The sequence below is a fragment of the Oncorhynchus tshawytscha genome, linkage group LG09 (genome assembly GCF_018296145.1).
Source record: "Oncorhynchus tshawytscha isolate Ot180627B linkage group LG09, Otsh_v2.0, whole genome shotgun sequence".
NCBI lineage: Eukaryota > Metazoa > Chordata > Actinopteri > Salmoniformes > Salmonidae > Oncorhynchus > Oncorhynchus tshawytscha.
Window position 1 is genome coordinate 37,720,442 of NC_056437.1, and position 20,924 is coordinate 37,741,365.

Consider the following 20,924-nt stretch of genomic DNA (forward strand, 5'->3'; position numbering starts at 1 on the left):
TTGTTGTTGGAGATGAAGTCTCTGGACTCTTTAGTAGACTATTGCATTCATAAAGACCTTTTGTATAATTATTTCATAAAATACCACATATGGCATTGTTTTTGCATTTGTGGCAATTCCTTGATGTGCTGATGATGTGACAAAGGGACTGTTACAAGGACCTCCTCTTCATTAAAATGATTCTTAAATTCTGATCATGTGAGATCAAAAGAGAGTTAGTTTAGTTGTAAGTAAGCTGCTATGTAACAATGTCTAACGCACTCTTGCATGTAGGCAACTAGCTCTCCCGGTGACATATCAGAGCCAAAGAGCTATTGATGAATACTAGTTGTTTTCTTCAGATTAATTGCTACTTTTTACACTTTTTGACCAATGAAATCGATATGATTTGCATCACCATTTGATTTGAACCTGTGAATTTATGCACTTCAGAAGCCTATGTTTTAATGTTGGTGCCTCGTAAATGATGTATGGATAACGTTTGATGTCTTCCTATTCCATACATGTAAACCTAATATCTAGCACACCACCATCTATTCTGTTGATGGTGGTGAACTTTATCCCTTCCACATTACTCAGCGGTAATAATAAACCATGCGCAAAAACGACTGCGTCGAGCTTCCCAAACTAAAGTGCGTATAGCGCTCAGACGCTGCTGCAGACAGACAATTCCTCCAGACTTGAAGCCTAGCGACACGAGAAAGGCGGTGACTGAGAGAACAGTAGGTTCCAGAATGTCTCACGACGTTGCAAATGTATATGGTATTCGTTTACTTTAACGATATATTAGGACGATATATTTGTGCGCGGCGGCTTTGATTTCCGAGACGCGCGTCTCCAAACTTTGTCCACTTCAAAATACAGTTGTGTTCAACCTCTCACTCGAACAGAAACCTAAATTCTCGGACAATGACAGGTTCAATCATTTTTAGCATTCTCTGTATTTGGATGTTTTCACCCAGTCTGTCACGAGGGACCGGGTTTATCTATCAGTTTCCAGGTGTGACATTGCAACGCATCCACACTGAACACACCGCTGGACCCCCTGCAGGCACCAATGCGGCTCGCAGGTAAGTGGACCTCAAGCAAATATTCATCAGAGAAGTGATTATGAGTTCAAGTTGTTGTTCAATGTTAAACAGCTACTGATGTGTAGAAATATACCTTTTTATATAGTTATCAACCCTGTTGAAGTTGTATGCTACAATGCATGAGCTTGTGCGTTGACTTTAAACAAAAGTATATAACTGTGGTACAACTATTTTCTTGCCCGCTAAGAATAACGAAGTGAAGTACTGGCAATAATGGAAGTGAGTATTAAGAGAAATTATTAAGATGTGGTTCTGTGTTTGGATTGGAATGGATGAATGGAGCAGACGTTCAAGTTGCACATTGCTGCCAAATTGACTACTCTCTCTTAGTATGTGAATTGCCTCTCAGCTCCAGTTTACGACACTATAAACAACTTTATTTCCAATTTCACATCCCCACATCCTTTTATTGTCTAGATTTGGCTTGATTACACCGAACTTCTCAATTGACAAAAGCGGACCGCCCAGAGAGTTGTCCTTAATAATGATGAATAGGAAAAAAATATTTGGTTTATTATTCAATGTTCAATGTTTTTGACTGCCTTGTATTTTGATCCCCATCTCCCAGATACCATGCACACACACACACACACACACACACACACACACACACACACACACACACACACACGTGCACTAAAACTAAAACACACTCACACACATACACACGCACTAAACCTTTGCCTCCCTATGGTCTCCTTTGGTAGGAACTGGTGTCAGTACACAGTGTCGAAGACTGTGTCATGCCAGGTGCACAACGGGACAGAGAAGCTGGTACAGCGTATGTTTCAGAGTTGCCGGTGGCCGGGACCCTGTTCTAACCTCATCAGGTATGGTCGGCACAGTTCACTCACTCACTCCAACAGGCCCTTCATGCAGTGGAAAATACAACTTCAGACATGAGAGGTTCTGGTTTCAGAGTTGCGCTGGGAACATCTCGTTTTGAGGGATCATTTGCTCAAATCACTGCATGTAATTAAAAAGATCATGCGCAGTAGCCCCACAATGTCAATTCACTGTCAAAGAACTATATAGATATACATCCTAATGGGTTGCAGTAGCTTACAGCCATCTTGCTGAGCCAAACGCTTTGAGGGAATGGCTACCATTTCCAGGTTTTCCTTGGTTCCCTTTAGGACAGCTATGGGTCAAGTGCCATTATACATTTTGGTGGCCTTTGCTGACAGTGTATTCTGAATCATAATTCTACATATCCTGAAGACAAAGCCATCTTGATGGAAAAGAGCAGGTCATTGATTCTGGTTTCAGTTCAGCTGGCCAAGATTCTGGCCAGACGTTGCACAGGGGTCATGATTATGGTGTTTGTATATTTGTAGCCTAGAGAGTCCTTAATGTCATCCAGCTTTGACTGCAGACAGTCTAATGACTGATTATTAAGCCTCATGGAAATATTATTTGTTTGTTGATTGAAGAAGGCAGATTTACTCCCACGACCACCACACAGAGCAACAAGTCATCCACCATTAAGGCATATGAATATGATTTTTCCCATTCCAGTATTCCCAGGTCTGCTATTGCTCCCAGAACAGACACTAATGTAAGACCATAGCCATGTATTATATAGATGTGTGTGATTTTCAACTGTTTGGTTATTTTATGTCTTTGGGATCCATCCAGAAAGACTACTTTAATGGGTTCCCTGTATTCGGTCATAGTGTTAAGCTTGGATCGGCATTGTTATTTTATCCCTATGTTATAGACAGGTTCAACATCTTTTGATTTAGAGTTATTCCCGTTTAAATAGGTCCATGTATTCTCTCTTTTGTCTGTTGTTAATGTTACTGAAATCATTGTAAAGGCCTCTAATTATATCCGTGAAGTGAACATCTGCCCCAGTTAGTTAGTTAGTGACTATGCTCTGCTTTCAGTTACAGGACCATTGTCCGGCCCACATACATGCTAACGTATCGCCAGGTGACGGCGTTGGAGTGGAGGTGCTGCCCAGGTTTTATGGGCGACAACTGCAGAGAGGGTGAGTACTGTACCTGTGCTGTCTGTCTGTCTGTCTGTCTGTCTGTCTGTCTGTCTGTCTGTCTGTCTGTCTGTCACACTCAGAGAACTGGTGAGCTGGAGGTAGAAATGACACAAGGGCACTGCAGTCAAAACTGTAGTCCCATTGTGTACCCATTCATCCTAAACTCCCTGCTATGAATGACATCAAAATCACAGGCTGAAAAACAATTATTTTACTAGGCAAGCCAGTTAAGAACAAATGTTTGTTTTCAATGACAGCTTAGGAACAGTGGGTTAACTGCCTTGTTCAGGGGCAGAATGACAGATTTTTACCTTGTCAGCTCTGGGATTTGAATTTGCAACCTTTTGGTTACTAGTCCAACACTCTAACCACTAGGCTACCTGCCGCCCCAGGCTGAAAAACAATGGCTGATCATCACCCTCTCATGCTCTGTATTCTTGGCTTGGCATTTTGTTTTTGTGGTTTGTTTTGTTTTGTTTATTGAATCTCCTGACTGTGGTGTATGGAAGACAATAGATAGGGATAGTCACTGAATCAAAAGCTCAACTTGGCTCTAAATGACAGATTATACTTACTGGTCCTCCCTCTTGGTTGGACTCACTGTCCGGCTTCTTCTTGGGAAAAGGTTCCTTATTGTGGACCAAGACATTGTGTTTTCTCTGTTCTCGTGTCACCGATATGAGGGTTCAGATTTATGACTGGTGTCTGATACAGAGAACATGGCTCTGCTCCCCAGTTCAGACTGTAGCTATGTTGAACATAGGATTGATGACCCTCCTCTGTGCTCTGAGGAGTCAACTTACTGAAGGAAAGCATATGTCATGAAGATGTGAAATTATTGTTAATGGCGCTGTATCATTCATGGGGGACTACATGTTTACTTGTTTCTGTCTGTATGCACTGCTATCTATCTTTTATATCTTGATGTTCCAGTGGCTACCTGATGATGATGCTGCACTCTATCCTTCAATTGTACCAAAAACAGTATGTTGTTGTCATATTTGTGAGGCATTGTGCGGTGACCATAGAGAATGATAGAGGACTCTAGGGCCCAAAAGCTTCTTTTTAGCATGGGCAGCGCCATTGAGGACATTCACCATTTTGAAGTAGTCAACTGGGTGGGACTTCCTATGGGTTAAGGAAGGAGCACATAATTCCATCCAGGTCATCAAGAGGGATCAACCAATGAATAATACTTGTGAATAAACATTCCATAACAGGTTGCCGTCAATCTCCAACCTTGGCTTTATATGCACCCTTTCAGTTTGTTTACCAACTCATAGAAGGAGTAGACGAAGAAAATGGACTACTTACTTCAAAATGGAGATGGCCTCAATGGCGTTGCCCGTGCAGTCACAAACGCCATAATGAGACAGATACAATGAAGAGTCCTCTATCAATCTCTATGGCAGACACACACAAGTACATTCACACATACACACACCCCTCCACATACTGTCTGGAGAAGGGCCTCTCCCTGACTGGAAGTGCTTTCCCTGTGAATGGGTAAACAGAGCCAGACTGTTGTGGAGTGGGGCGACCCTCTGGAAAGTGAACCCCCTGGCCCTACTGGTCTGTTCTACTGAGAGCCTTGTTTTGGTTTCAGGGGAACCAAGGTCATCCGCTCCAGCTGTTGTTAATGCACCAAACCCCCCTACCCAAACTCTCTCTCTTTCTACCTCTCCCCTGTTAGAGCGGATGCCTTCACAGGGCAGACTAGGAACCCCAGGGATTGGCTGTTTAAGGGCAGGAAGCTCAGCTCTATCACACACACACACACACACACACGCACACACACACACAAATAGCTTCACTTAACATTCACCTACAGTAAATCATGTAAAACTGTCATTGGGAGATTTGCGTGAATCTCAAGCACCCGTTACAAATTAGGATTCAGCCATGATTCTTGAACATCTGCTTCTGGCCCCATCACCAAACATCTCCATCTTTGCAGTTATTCACATGGCTGCGGAATCCACTGGCATGGGAACTCAACCATGGCAATCAGATATCATGTCCTTCATATATGACATGATCTGTTGATTTTGGTGAAGAAAATGAGTGCTAGTCATAAAAAAAACATTGTTTTCAGTTATAATTGCTGAATCAAAATGTTGAAAGGTATAAAATGTTGGCCTGGAATTCTCCAGTGTAGCCTTGTTGCAGCTTCAGGTGAAGGACCTGGCAGCAAGAGATGGGAGAGTGGTCCTATCATGCTCAGGATTCCAAAAGGTTTTTTTGGCTGTTCTATAGAAGAACCATTTTTGGTTCCAGGTAGAACTCTTTTGGGTTCCATGTTGAATCCCTTGTGTAAAGAGTTCTACCTGGAACCAAAAATGGTTATTTAAAAAGTTTTCATATGGCGCTTGCATTGCCAGGATCATGGGTTCAATTCCCGCTGGGGCCACCCATATGAAAAAGTCTGCAAGCACTACTGTTATTCTCTTTGGAGAAAGGTGTCTGCCAAACAGCATACAGTATATAGGTATAAAGCAATAGAGGAAGAGGGAGATATGGAAATGCAGTGACTAGAGATTTGTAACCTGTTATTTATTCCTGGAACATCAGCAGTTGGAGCAGTACACATTCACTGTTCACATACCCATTGCAAAACTCCAATGTGCTTTGAATGGCAAAAAAAGTTCAAAGAACAAGGTGCTATTCACAGCCTTGTCTCTAGACTGTTGAAGCAAAGCACCCCAGGATCAGTGCTCGGGAGGCAATGTTATCCCTGGATAGGAAAGCCACAGTTGCAGAAGTCAGCCCACTTACTGTTGTGGCAAGAACCACATGCCTCTCCCGTCTTTACCCAGAAAGCATATGCTTCTGAGGGAAAGAAATTACATCATCTGGGGTTGGGAGGTCTCCCCCCCCCCCACTCTATCGACACAGTTGTTTCAGACAGCGTTCGCTCCCAGGGCCGTTGCGTTAATTGAAACCAGCGCGTCGTTGTTGTTTCAGGTTTGCGACTCCTCTAGAGTGAGCTCTTCCAGGTTGTCGTCATGCCGTAATGCGCTGGGCGGCGAGTGTGTCATCTAGCCTTGGTGTGTGTGTGTGTGCAACCTGGTGGATGTGAAAGCTGGGTCTCAGCCAGCTGTCTGTGGTAGTGCATGCACAGCTGCTGTACCCCGGATTTCACTGCTCTATGGAAACAGCCGGTTAAGAGAAGAGTCATCACGACATCCACTCTTTGGAGCCATTGGACAGGGAGCCTATTATGGGACTTTGTAAGCAAGTGTTCTCATGAACTGCCAGTCCCTGTCAAGATGAGCATGTTGCAGGCACATGGCAAGTGTCCGATTTCATAGGAACAAATGAAAAAATATAGTTACACTGTGCAGCTTTTTAACCGTATTCGTCAGATTTAGAAGCTGTGAAATTGCACCTGTGAAATTGGCTGGATGTGCGCGCACTAACTTCGTCAGACTTTAACCAGAAGGATTCAGTCTTTGGTGGTGAAGCAGACAATAGCTGTATTGTCCGTAGCAATGAGAACTGGATGTTTCAAAGGGGACATAGTTCTGCCCTTTCAAGCATCCAGTGGAACCCAGTCATAAAGGCACAGAGTCTACGAAGGTCCAGAGCCAATGGAACACACATTTTGACTCAAGCTGTCCATAATGTTGAGGGAACAAAACAGATTCTTTTTCAATCAGTTTCACAGAATTTTCTTCATATGCCATGTGCTTCCCATACTCACCCGTGTCCTTTTGAGTTCCCATCCAATCCATTGAAGGCTTCATAGTCTCTGTTAAATGTAATTTTACGTCAAGGGGAAAAAAATAGCATTGTGGCTGTAATATTTCACTTGACTCATATTTTTGTTCTGCTTCGATGGCTTTCATGACAGGGCCTTGAGAACGCTGCCTCAATCATTCGCTTTCCTCCACTAAAACCCAGGCTTTGTAGTGAGTTGTTATTTGCTGGATTTGGCATGATTCTTACTTGATTGATACTCCCTGGACTGTATTTTAAGTGACCATAACAAATTACTGTTGAGCAGTATTACTCGACATAAGCATATGCATTTGGTAATGCTATTATTCATGCACAATTTGTCAGAAGTCAATAGGTTATTATTTATTACCCTGATTACAAAATGTAATCCTTTCCTTCAGAAAGTATTCACACCCCTTGACCTTTTCCGCATTTTGTTGTGTTACAGCCTGAATTTAAAATGGATTCAATTGAGATTTTTGTCACTGGCCTACATACAATACCCCATAATGTCAAAGTGGAATTATGTTTTTAGATATTTTTACAAAGTAATTAAAAATGAAAAGTTGAAATGTCTTGAGTCAATAAGCATTCAACCCCTTTGTTATGGTAAGCCTAAATAAGTTCAGGAGTAAAATTGTGCTTAACAAGACACATAATAAGTTGCATGGACTCACTCTGTGTGCACTAATAGTGTTTAACATGATTTTTGAATGACTACCTCATCTCTGTACCCCACACATACAATTATCTGTAAGGATCCTCAGTCGAGTAATGAATTTCGAATACAGATTCAACCAAAACGACCAGAGTGGTTTTCGAAAGCCTCGCAAAGGGTACTTATTGGTAGACATTGAGTATCCCTTTGAGCATGGTGAAGTTAGTAATTACACTTTGGATGGTGTATCAATACACTCAGTCACTACAAAGATACAGGTGTCCTTCCTAACTCAGTTACCAGAGAGGAAAGAAACTGCTCAGGGATTTCACCATGAGGCCAATTGTGACTTTAAAATACTTACAGAGTTTAATGGATGTGGTAGGAGAAAACTGAGGATGGATCAACAACATTGTAGTTACTCAACAATACTAACCTAATTGACAGAGTGAAAAGAAGGAAACATGTACAGAATAAAACAAATATTCCAAAACATGCATCCTGTTTGCAACAAGGCACTAAGGTAATACTGCAAAAAATGTGGCAAACAATTAACTTTTTGTCCTGAATACAAGTTGTTATGTTTGGGGCAAATCCAATACAACACATTATTGAGTACCACTCCCCATATTTTCAAGAATAGTGGTGGCTGCATCATCTTATAGGTACAGTGCCTTGCGAAAGTATTCGGCCCCCTTGAACTTTGCGACCTTTTGCCACATTTCAGGCTTCAAACATAAAGATATAAAACTGTATTTTTTTGTGAAGAATCAACAACCAGTGGGACACAATCATGAAGTGGAACGACATTTATTGGATATTTCAAACTTTTAAAAAAAAATCAAAAACTGAAAAATTGGGCGTGCAAAATTATACAGCCCCCTTAAGTTAATACTTTGTAGCGCCACCTTTTGCTGCGATTACAGCTGTAAGTCGCTTGGGGTATGTCTCTATCAGTTTTGCACATCGAGAGACTGACATTTTTTCCCATTCCTCCTTGCAAAACAGCTCGAGCTCAGTGAGGTTGGATGGAGAGCATTTGTGAACAGCAGTTTTCAGTTCTTTCCACAGATTCTCGATTGGATTCAGGTCTGGACTTTGACTTGGCCATTCTAACACCTGGATATGTTTATTTTTGAACCATTCCATTGTAGATTTTGCTTTATGTTTTGGATCATTGTCTTGTTGGAAGACAAATCTCCGTCCCAGTCTCAGGTCTTTTGCAGACTCCATCAGGTTTTCTTCCAGAATGGTCCTGTATTTGGCTCCATCCATCTTCCCATCAATTTTAACCATCTTCCCTGTCCCTGCTGAAGAAAAGCAGGCCCAAACCATGATGCTGCCACCACCATGTTTGACAGTGGGGATGGTGTGGTCAGGGTGATGAGCTGTGTTGCTTTTACGCCAAACATAAAGTTTTGCATTGTTGCCAAAAAGTTCAATTTTGGTTTCATCTGACCAGAGCACCTTCTTCCACATGTTTGGTGTGTCTCCCAGGTGGCTTGTGGCAAACTTAAACGACACTTTTTATGGATATCTTTAAGAAATGGCTTTCTTCTTGCCACTCTTCCATAAAGGCCAGATTTGTGCAATATACGACCGATTGTTGTCCTATGGACAGAGTCTCCCACCTCAGCTGTAGATCTCTGCAGTTCATCCAGAGTGATCATGGGCCTCTTGGCTGCATCTCTGATCAGTCTTCTCCTTGTATGAGCTGATAGTTTAGAGGGACGGCCAGGTCTTGGTAGATTTGCAGTGGTCTGATACTCCTTCCATGTCAATATTATCGCTTGCACAATGCTCCTTGATGTTTAAAGCTTGGGAAATCGTTTTGTATCCAAATCCGGCTTTAAACTTCTTCACAACAGTATCTCGGACTTGCCTGGTGTGTTCCTTGTTCTTCATGATGCTCTCTGCGCTTTTAACGGACCTCTGAGACTATCACAGTGCAGGTGCATTTATACGGAGACTTGATTACACACAGGTGGATTGTATTTATCATCATTAGTCATTTAGGTCAACATTGGATCATTCAGAGATCCTCACTGAACTTCTGGAGAGAGTTTGCTGCACTGAAAGTAAAGGGGCTGAATAATTTTGCACGCCCAATTTTTCAGTTTTTGATTTGTTAAAAAAGTTTGAAATATCCAATAAATGTCGTTCCACTTCATGATTGTGTCCCACTTGTTGTTGATTCTTCACAAAAAAATATAGTTTTATATCTTTATGTTTGAAGCCTGAAATGTGGCAAAAGGTCGCAAAGTTCAAGGAGGCCGAATAATTTCGCAAGGCACTGTATGCTTGTAATCGTTAAGGACTGGGGAGTTTTTCATGATAAAAACTAAACGGAATGGAGCTATGCACAGGCAAAATCCTAGAGGAAAACCTGGTTCAGTCTGCTTTCCACCAGACAGTGGGAGATGAATTCACCTTTCACCAGGACAATAACCTAAAACACAAGGCCAAATCTACACTAGAATTGCTTACCAAGATGACAGTGAATGTTCCTGAGTTGCTAAGTTACAGTTTTGACTTAAATCTACTTGAAAATCTATGGCGAGACCTGAAAATGTTGTCTAGCAATGATCAACAACCAATATGACAGAGCTTGAAGAATATTTTCAATAATAATGTTGCACAATCCAGGTGTGGAAAGCTATAAAAGACTTAGGCAGAAAGTCTCAGCTGTAATCACTGCCAAATATGCACCTACAAAGTATTGACTTACAGTACCAGTCCAAAGTTTGGACACACCTACTCATTCAAGGGGTTTTCTTTATTTGGATTATTTCAAGGCACACTTAACAAGCATGGCTACCACTATCAGGGATCAAGGAAGACCCAAGTGCAGACTGTGTGTGAAGTAACAATGTTTATTGTAACAACAGGGGCAGGCAAACGACAGGTCAAGGCAGGCAGGGGTCGATAATCCAGAGTAGGAGCAAAGGTACAGGACGGCAGGCAGGCTCAGGGTCAGGGACAGGCAGAGGGGCAGGCAGGCGTGCTCGGAGACAGGACAGGCAGAGTGGTCAGGCAGGCAGGCTCAGGGTCAGGGACAGGCAGAGGGGCAGGCAGGCGGGCTCGGAGACAGGACAGGCAGAGTGGTCAGGCAGGCAGGGTCAGGGACAGGCAGAGGGGCAGGCAGGCGGGCTCGGAGACAGGACAGGCAGAGTGGTCAGGCAGGCAGGCTCAGGGTCAGGGACAGGCAGAGGTGCAGGCAGGCGGGCTCGGAGACAGGACAGGCAGAGTGGTCAGGCAGGGTCAGGGACAGGCAGAGGGGCAGGCAGGCGGGCTCGGAGACAGGACAGGCAGAGTGGTCAGGCAGGCAGGCTCAGTGTCAGAGACAGGCAGAGGGGCAGGCAGGCGGGCTCAGAGACAGGACAGGCAGAGTGGTCAGGCAGGCAGGGTCAGGGACAGGCAGAGGGGCAGGCAGGTGGGCTCGGAGACAGGACAGGCAGGGGTCAAAACCAGGAGGGCGAGAAAAGAGAAACTGGAAAGAGGAGCAGCTGAGACACAAAACGTTGGTAGGCTTGAACAAACAAGACGAACTGGCACAGACAGACAGAAAACACAGGTATAAATAACCAGGGGATAAGTGGGGAAGATGGGCGACACCTGGAGGTGGGTGGAGACAAGCACAAGGGGAGGTGACACAGATCAGGGTGTGACAACCACAGCATTCTGCAGCGACATACCATTCCATCTTGGTGGCGCTTGGTAGGACTATCATTTGTTTTTCAACACACCTCCAGGCTGTGTAAGGGCTATTTGACCAAGAAGGAGATTGATGGAGTGCTGTATCAGATGACCTGGCCTCCACAATCCCCCGACCTCAAACCAATTGAGATGGTTTGGGATGAGTTGGACCGCAGAGTGATGGAAAAGCAGCCAACAAGTGCTCAGCATATGTAGGAACTCCTTCAAGACTGTTGGAAAAGCATGTGCAAAGAATGTGCAAAGCTGTCATCAAGGCAAAGGCTACTTTGAAGAATCTCAAATATGAAATATATTTTCATTTGTTTAACACTTTTTTGGTTACTAAATTATTCCATATGTGTTATTTCATAGTTTTGATGGCTTCACTATTATTCTACAATGTAGGAAATACTCCAAATAAAGAAAAACCCTGGAATGAGTACTGTAGATGTGTCCAAACTTTGGATTGGTACTGTATGTAAATGAGATATTTCTGTAATTCCTTTTAAATAGATTTGCAAACTAATCTAAAAACATGTTTTCACTTTGTCGTTACGGGATGTTGTGTGTAGATGGGTGAGAAAAAAGTTATGTAATCCATTCTGAATTCAGGCTGTAACACAACAAAATGTGGAATAAGTCAAGGGGGTTTGAATACTTTCTGACTGCACTGTATATAATGTTCCTTAGATCCACAGTTGGGAATGGACTGAGTATTTTCCTCCAATGCATCATTAGATTATCCAGAACTCCCTACTCACCAACCAAAGGACACAAATCATCCCCATAGTGCAGAACAACCAAACAAGTGTGCATCTGAGGAGACTAAGAATAGAGACAAATACTAGAATCATTCATCTCCAAGTCCCTATAAACATTTGTATTGTTTTATCTGGAAATCCAGGAGCACAAGTATTTCAGGAGAGTCTAAGAACATATTGTGAACTATTCCAGACACCCCAAAACAACCTTCAAAAAGCCACGTACCTCTCGTTTATAAACAAATATCCCACTGGGCACAGATGCCAATTAAACGTATATATGCCACATTGGTTCAATGTAATTTCATTGAAATTATGTGGAAACAACGTTGATTCAACCAGTGTGTGCCCAGTGGGAAGGCACTGACCTGGCTGACCTGAAATGTGTTGCCTGCTACAGCCTTTGTTGTGTCCAAAGGAGGGATTTGGATGATAAGTCCTTGAAAGAGAGGTCCACTTGCTTTTCCAGTATTGGCTTGAGAACATCTGGCCACTTTGCTTGGCTTAAGTTCTTCATGATCTACAGTGGAAACACTTGGTTTAAGGGGTTTTCTACTTACTTTGATGCTGTGTCTTCATTCCCACACCATTTGGAGACCAAAGATATTGCAGAGGGAGTGCAATACTTTTTCATACTTTGCTATACTAAAACAAACATGAAAATATCCTTCAAAGAACTCCACAGCAACTTGTATTGGAACTTTAAGTCAAACTTATTTTGAGTGAAAAGCAAGCAGAGAGAGCAGTGCTCTGTGATTGTCTGCAGGCTACAGACACTTATCTGCGTGTTTGGTCAAATATTTGGACAGACTGAACCCCTCGGGACACGGGTTGCCTTTCTCAGAGGGAGCCCCTCTCCCAGACTCAACTCGGGTTACAGTGACCAGATTTCAGCCGTGGCTGGAGCTGCTCTCACAGGAACATGCCAACTGCTTTTGTTTTGATTCACGTCCTGCTAACTCAACCCTCCTAACCTCCCCCAACCCACCACTCCCATCCACAGACTGTAAGGCATTGAGATATCCCTGGGAAAGCACCCGTAATAGACCTCTCTCAGTGTAGTGTGGGGGTCTAGAGTCTAGACTAATATCTTAAGCCTTGTCTGTACGTGAGAGTCACAAATCATCATCACCACTCAGTGGTATGAGTCAGTGGCTTGAATTCCAGGTGCAACTAAATACCCCTCAGACTGGTAAAGTAGTGGCTAGTTTAATGATGTACCGTGGCAGACACTTGGCCATGTATGTTACAGAATGATGTTTGTATAGTAGGTTCAATTTAACATCAATCACTGGCTCAGGCAATAGAGTGATAGTCAGATTTAGCCTTAGTTTTTTAGGTCATAATGCAGAATACATTGGCAGCTTTGAATTGATTCAGTTGCTATTGACCCCATTTGAGTCGGAATGAATGTCTTTACGAAAGGTGCATTTCAGCCAAAGTCCCATAAGATATGATCAAAGGTGCGTGTTTTTCGATGTTTGCTTAACCTTTGGAAATGTGTCTGCTAACATTTTTAGAAGTGGTCGAAATGCCTGGAATAATTGCATCCATATGGAGCCATGCAGGGCCTGCTCTCGTCACTATGGAGCTGGCCTGTCAAAGGGAAGGGTCAGACACAGTCTGGCTAAGAGAAGGAGAGAAATACAGAATAGGGGTGGTGGTGTAATGGAGCAAGGTAAAGAGAGACTTAATATATGACCCTGGTCCAAATCCGATAGCGTCAGAATACATGATATGCAGGGTCTGAGGGCCAGTGTTGGGGTGGATGGGTGGGAGGCACCTTGACCCTGGAGTTCCTCTCAAGCGAGAGCTGAGTGGGTCACTGTGACTGTGACCTCAGGTTAATCATCCCAGTGGGTTGTCACCAGTACCTCTTGGTTGTGAGGCTGAAGCTAATTGTCTTGTCTATTCAACAGGATTTAGTTCGGTCACAATGTCAGAAAGTTAGGAAATCACTGCCTCTAGTCATGGGTATCACCTCCTGTCACACTCCAACTACAATGGACTCTGAAACAATTGCTTACTATCTTTTAAGCACACAAGAAGAGTTGACTGTTCAATGTCAGCTGATTATTTACAAATCAGTGACATCTGCTTGTTTTCTCTTGAAGTTATGGATTTGAATTAGAGGTCACGCAGACGTAAACATTTTCATATTTACTCAGTCTGTGTACAGTAGGTAAGGACCATTGGACAATTGACTCATTCTGATGGTCCTTTCGCTACCTACATATTACACGGCAGGCAAGCAGTACTAAATGCCTCCAAGTGAATTCACTGCTCAGTGTGAGTGAATGTGTGGAGTATGTGTGCAGTATGTGTGCAGTATGTGTGCAGTATGTGAGCATGAATTATACTGTGGCCTGTAGTATGTAGCTCCCTCTCTTCTCTTCTTCACTCTCTTTGTTTCTCTCTCTCCCGATCCCATCTTTTCCTCCTGTCTCTGCCTAAGTGGACCAGTAAGAGCTGACGATGGGAGTCAGTTCAGTAATAACCAGACTGTTAATCTGTATGTGTGCTGTATGGTTCCCAGACGGCAGTCCATGTAAGCCAGCACACTGTTCTCACTGCTCGTTACGTCCACAGGCACAGACCGTCGGTAACAGCATCCCTACAGCCCCTGCACCCTACCGTACTATCCCAGCCTCCACTTACCGCTATTGTATTGACCAGCTCCATAAATCAAATAGCGGCTAAAATCCCACTGCGTTTGTTTAAATCACCACTTTACTAGGTTTGTGGCACACCTAAGTCTCTCATGAGATTGTTTGGACGGCTGGGAAAAAGCCTGCTAACGAAGCTGGAGCCTGAGTCTCTGTCTGTGGTAATGACCACTGAGGAGGATATCCCCATTATAAAGCAATAAATCTGAGGCGGAACATCGTCGCTGGGTTTTGGAGATTGCCGGTGGCGAGTCTCCAGCGCTGCTAAAGCATACTGTAGCTCATCCTGCCAAAAGCAAGAGGCGTCCCTGAGCACTTACAGGACCGTGCAGTCATGGAGCCACTGATTTCTCCTCACTTAGTTTTATCGGAAAAGATAGTCTAAGGAAAACCATTTTGAAAGGGGTTTTTGGACAATGGAACACGAACTGTGACCAGGAATAAATCTGAGGTTTTATTGACAATTCTTGGGCAAGAGCCTCAACATGCAGATGGTATGTACAGTTGAAGTCGGAAGTTTACATACACCTTAGCCAACTACATTTAAACTTAGTTTTTCACAATTCCTGACATTTAATCCTAGCAAAAATTCCCTGTCTTAGGCCAGTTAGGATCACCACTTTGTTTTAAGAATGTTAAATGTCAGAATAATAGTAGAGATAAAGATTTATTTCAGCTTTTATTTTCATCACATTCCATTGGGTCAGAAGTTTACATACACTCAATTAGTATTTGGTCGCATTGCCTTTAAATTGTTTAACTTGGGTCAAACTTTTCAGGTAGCCTTCCACAAGCTTCCCACAATAAGTTTGGTGAATTTTGGGCCATTCCTCCTGACAGAGCCAGTGTAACTGAGTCAGGTTTGTAGGCCTCCTTGCTCACACACGCCTTTTCAGTTCTGCCCACACATTTTCTATAGGATTGAGGTCAGGGCTTTGTGTTGGCCACTCCAATACCTTGACTTTGTTGACCTTAAGCCATTTTGCCACAACTTTGGAAGTATGCTTGGGGTCATTGTCCATTTGGAAGACCCATTTGCGAACAAGCTTTAACTTTCTGACTGATGTCATTAGATGTTGCTTCAATATATCCACATCATTTTTCTTCTTCATGATGCCATCTATTTTGTGAAGTGCACCAGTCCCTCCTGCAGCAGAGCACCCCCACAACATGATGCTGCCACCACCGTGCTTCACGGTTGGGATGGTGTTCTTCAACTTGCAAACCTCCCCCTTTTTCCTCCAAACATAACAATGGTCTTTATGACCCTTTTTGTTTCATCAGACCAGAGGACATTTCTCCAAAAAGTACGATCTTTGTCCCCATGTGCAGTTGCAAATCATAGTTTGGCTTTTTTATGGCGGTTTTGGAGCTGCGGCTTCTTCCTTGCTGAGCGGCCTTTCAGGTTATGTCGATATAGGACTCGTTTTACTGTGGATATAGATAACTTTGTACCTGTTTCATCTAGCATCTTCCCAAGGTCCTTTGCTGTTGTCCTGGGATTGATTTGCACTTTTCGCACCAAAGTACGTTCATCTCTAGGAGACAGAACGCGTCTCCTTCCTGAGCGGTATGATGGCTGCGTGGTCCCATGGTGTTAATACTTGCATACTATTCTTTGTACAGATGAACGTGGTACCTTCAGGCATTTGGAAATTGCTCCCAAGGATGAACCAGTCTTGTGGAGGTCTACAATTATTTTTCTGAGGTCTTGACTGATTTCTTTTGATTTTCCCATGATGTCAAGCAAAGAGGCACTGAGTTTGAAGGTCGGCCTTGAAATACATCCACAGATACACCTCCAATTGACTCAAATGATGTCAATTATCCTATCAGAAGCTTCTAAAGCCATGACATCATTTTCTGGAATTTTCCAAGCTGTTTAATGGCACAGTCAACTTAGTGTATGTAAACTTCTGACCCACTGGAATTGTGATACAGTGAATTACAAGTTAAATAACCTGTCTGTAAACAATTATTGGAAAATGACTTGTGTCATGCACAGAGTAGATGTCCTAATCAACTTGCAAAAACTACAGTTTGTGAACAAGAAATTTGTGGAGTGGTTGAAAAACGAGTTTAATGACTCCAACCTAAGCGTATGTAAACTTCCGACTTCAACTGTAGGTTCCATTTGATAGTAGAGAAAGAAATTGAGTGCCTGTGATGATTGTTAGTCTTCGACAGTCAAACGGTAGTGACTTAGGTACCTTGAGCTTATGTACAGAAACTCCCTAGAAGTCAGGCATAGGTCTCCTTCTCCCCCTTCCAGACCAATTTCTACTGGTATGGTCAATCAATCAAGCTTCCACCCTCTCCTTGTCTTTCTCTTCGACTTTCTCACTCCCTCTCTCCTCTCTACTTTTGTTCTCAAGGCTCAAGGCCTTGGTCAAAGGGCCTCTCAGAACTAGTGACCTTCTGTGTTCGGTTGATCTAAGAAAATATTTTGGTGAGACGCTTGCTTGAAAGGATGTTCCATGGAGAGTTGGTCAGCTCCAGCCCCCAAGCAGCCCCTGGCAGGCCCCTTCCTCCTCTGCTCCATAGGAGACCAACACGGACATCTGACGGCAGCAGATCCCATCTTTACCAATTAAGGGCAAAATCCTCCTCGAAACATTTCGGTTAGGCCAAATATATCCGCCCCACTGCGTCAAGACGAAGCCTGCGTGTTTCAGTGACATCAAACATGGGATGGAAATGCAGTACCCCGGGCCATGTCTTGACATTCCCCCTCATCGCAAGACATTAGTGATGTGCTCCCCTACTGTGAACACTCTAATGGGAAATGTGGTCAGCCTTCCAAAGAGGGGGATGTGCCTGTCCCTTAACTCTGTTTAACTCTGATCACAGACAAGCCTATGTGCTGCTGAAATGTAAGAGCATAAAACTCATCTCCAATCAAGAGATTATCACCACTTTAAACCACAATGACTGTAAGTAGTAGTCCTTCTGAGATACACAGATCATCAACTCTTTCTGTTGTTTTAGTTGCCGATGGGGTTTTGATGGAGTTCTCCAGCAGTGATCTTGGGGTGTGTTGTAGAGAGAACCAGGCAGTGTTTATGTAAGGTCCAGATGAGCTCTTCCATCCCCTCTGATTGTGAGACTGGAGGGGAATCACAACGCTGGGGGACTCTGGAGCCTGGTTCTCATTTCCCCTTCCACCTCGGTCCCTCCTACTTCCCTCGTCCTCCGACACGGCCTTTCTGATGCCTATCTCTGGCTGAGCAATGTCCGGGGATATTTTGTAGTCCATATCTAAAACAATAATGGGGTAGTAGTTAAAGAGCTCAACTGGGGCTGTGCCAGGACCTCCCCAGTGCTCCTCGGTGACCCCATCGCTACCATCCATCCATCCCTGGTGCTGCGTTGGGAACACTGGCGTTCCAATTTATTTCACCTGTGTTTTATGTTTTTGGGAAAAAGTGATCATCGAAATTTGGGAAATGCCCTATTGCTATTCTTATGTGGAAGCTCAAGCAGTCAACATATTTGATTAAATTCCAAGGTGAACAAGGGTTTTTCCCTCATGGTAACTGGAAGTGATAACTCTCTCATGCAACCCAGATCTACATATGTTGAGTCCCCATTGTTTTTTTTTCAGGTCAATGTGTTTAATGGTTTTGGCAAACAGACTTCCCAAGACTGGGTCGTGTTGGGTTGCATTGGGTCACGTCAACCCATATATTTCTCTGTAGTTCAGCCACATGTACAGCCACATAAATTTTAGTGTGTGAGTTACAATGTAGAGACGTGTCTGGTAAGAAGTGGTTTGAGTGGATATGTGTTTGTAGTTCATTAACGCACCCCAGATGTAACAGGGTTAACTCACACAACCTTGCACCTTTGCTTGGAAATCTGCCATGTAAACTCTGTTTCTGTTTGTCCTCAAGTGAACTGATTATAATGCAGATTATTTGTTTTTCCATAACTTGTTTCATATCACACAGCATGCATGGCTAATTTAACATCTGAGAACATTCTCCACCATTCACATGAATTCCACATATTGCTGTCGCCTTGCAACTTGATTGATAAGAGTATGGAAAACATAAACAGATGCTAGCTCTACCTACTGTAAGGAAAAACATACATTAGTTTACTATTATTAACGCACTACAGAGATACGGTTCATACGCGCAAACAGTGGTTTGATTGTGAGAACCAAGTTTGTATTTTTCTTGAAGAGGAAGTTCCCAAGCTGGACAGGCCCATATCACTTAGTAGCAAGCAATAACTACAACCTTAGACTGGAAAAGATACATTGTCCCATTAAGCTTCCGTCAGTTGTTCATCCAACTGCCAATAAATATCAGCTTTGGTAAGTGATAATCAACATGGAATGGCATGACACATTGCACCAAGGAACATGAGAACCAGACAGACAGACGGATAGACAGTGGAGCGCAGTGGATTGCAGAGCAGGAAATGGTAGAAGACAGCTGAACGGGACAGGTGGACACACTGTGGCCCCACAGGCCGTAAGAGAGGGATCCGGCTCACTTCCCTAGAGGTTAAGGGTTAGGGTTCAGGTTCAGAGTGGGACATAGACTCACACTATTCCAGAACTGAAAAAGCGTATGCGAGCAAGGAGGCCTACAAACCTGACTCCGTTGCACCAGCTCTGTCACGAAAAATGAGCCAAAATTCACCCAACTTAATGTGGGAAGCTTGTGGAAGGCTACGCAAAACGTTTGACCCAAGTTAAACAATTTAAAGGCAATGCTACCAAATACTAATTGAGTGTATGTAAACTTCTGACTCACGGGGAATGTGATGAAAGTAATAAAACCACAAATAAATCATTTTCTCTACTATTATTCTGACATTTCACATTCTTAAAACAAAGTGGTGATCCTAACTGGAATTTTTACTAGGATTAAATGTTATTTGGCTAAGGTGTATGTAAACCTCCGACTTCAACTGTATATAAAGGGGTAAGGTGACTAGCCATCAGGATATATGATAAACAGAGTAGCAGCAGTGAATATGATGATTGTATGTGAGTGGGTGTGTGTGCGTGTAGAGTCAATATACTGTAAGTGTATGTGCATATTGTGTGCGTGGGTAAATTATGGAGTGTTTGTGTGTGTGTTGGAGTGTCAGTGTGCATGAGTATGTAGGACCCTGTGAGTGTGCATAGAGATTTTTATAAAATACAGGAGTCAACTCAGTCTGCGTAGCCATTTTGTTAGCTATTTAGTTAACCATTTAGCAGTCTTATGGCTTGGGTATAGAAGCTGTTCAGGAACCTGTTGGTGTCAGACTTGATACACCGGTACTGCTTGCCGTGCGGAAGCCGAGAGAACAGTCTATGGCTTGGTGGCTGGAGTCTTTCGCCATGCTCCGGGCCTTCTTTTCACACCGCCTGGATGGCCAGGTCCTGAATGTCAAGGAGCTCAGCCCCAGTGATGTACTGGGCTGTCTACACCACCCTCTGAAGCTCCATTTTCAGTCCCAGGGTCCTAAGCTTGGTGACGAGCTTGGAGGGGACTATGGTGTTGAACGCTGAGCTGTAGTCATTGTAGTCAATGAACAGCATTCTCACATAAGTATTCCTCTTATCTAGGTGGGTGAGGGCAGTGTGGAGTGCAATTTAGATCGAGTCGTCTATGGATCTGTTGGGACATTATGCAAATTGGAGTTAGTCTGGGATCATGGAGTTGATGTGTTTGGTTTGTACGGTTAGTCCCACCTTGAGTTATGAAGAGGTTGGTGTTCAATGCAGACAATCTTTGGCCAACCTGTTTTCCCATAAATTCCTGCAGACTCATTGGGATAGCGGCACGATCAAATCCTTTCCCTGGTGTTATTTGCTTGGGCTTGTAGCATGCGAAACAGGAGAACACTGAGAATGTTGTTTGGATGATAAAGACATAAGAGGAGCAGCTGCACACAGTAGGAAACTGCTGTATGCTGATGTGAAGAGCTATGAGAAAACAAGCAGGACACAATGACTTATTATGGTTTGACTTCAAGTTCCATCTTCCATCAAAGCATCATGGCTGGGGACAGTGGACGTGGAGTGTAGAATGACTACTAAAAGTATCCCCTGACAAAGTTTTACTTTAGCATATGTATCCTCCACTAGGGTTCAGATATCTTTTGTGCAACGCTTGCCCAAACTGAAAGCACATTTTTCCACAGCTCTTTACTCAAATCACTTTGACTCCTTGAGTTACCTTGAGTTAGTATGTTGGGGAATTGACAGTCCACCAGGAAGTGTGCCTAAACTTGCCACACTGTGACCTCCCATAAATCTGCCAGAACGAAGGAGACTGAGAAGACACAGCCAGGCCCAACTCTGACTGACCGCTGAGGGAGGGGTGGGGGCTG

At 43.5% G+C, this 20,924-nt stretch overlaps 1 protein-coding gene across 1 annotated transcript in view; it reads left to right on the plus strand.

The window, feature by feature from the left end:
• Nucleotides 1–105: 105 nt before the first annotated feature.
• Nucleotides 106–20,924, plus strand: part of LOC112257916 (collagen alpha-1(XXVI) chain-like) — a 46,107-nt gene continuing 25,288 nt past the window's right edge. Inside the window, exons 1-3 of the mRNA XM_024431853.2 lie at nucleotides 106–1,070; nucleotides 1,799–1,921; nucleotides 2,981–3,084. Coding sequence (XP_024287621.1) covers nucleotides 910–1,070; nucleotides 1,799–1,921; nucleotides 2,981–3,084 — 388 coding nt within the window. The 5' untranslated portion in view covers nucleotides 106–909. The remainder of the gene's footprint in view (nucleotides 1,071–1,798; nucleotides 1,922–2,980; nucleotides 3,085–20,924) is intronic.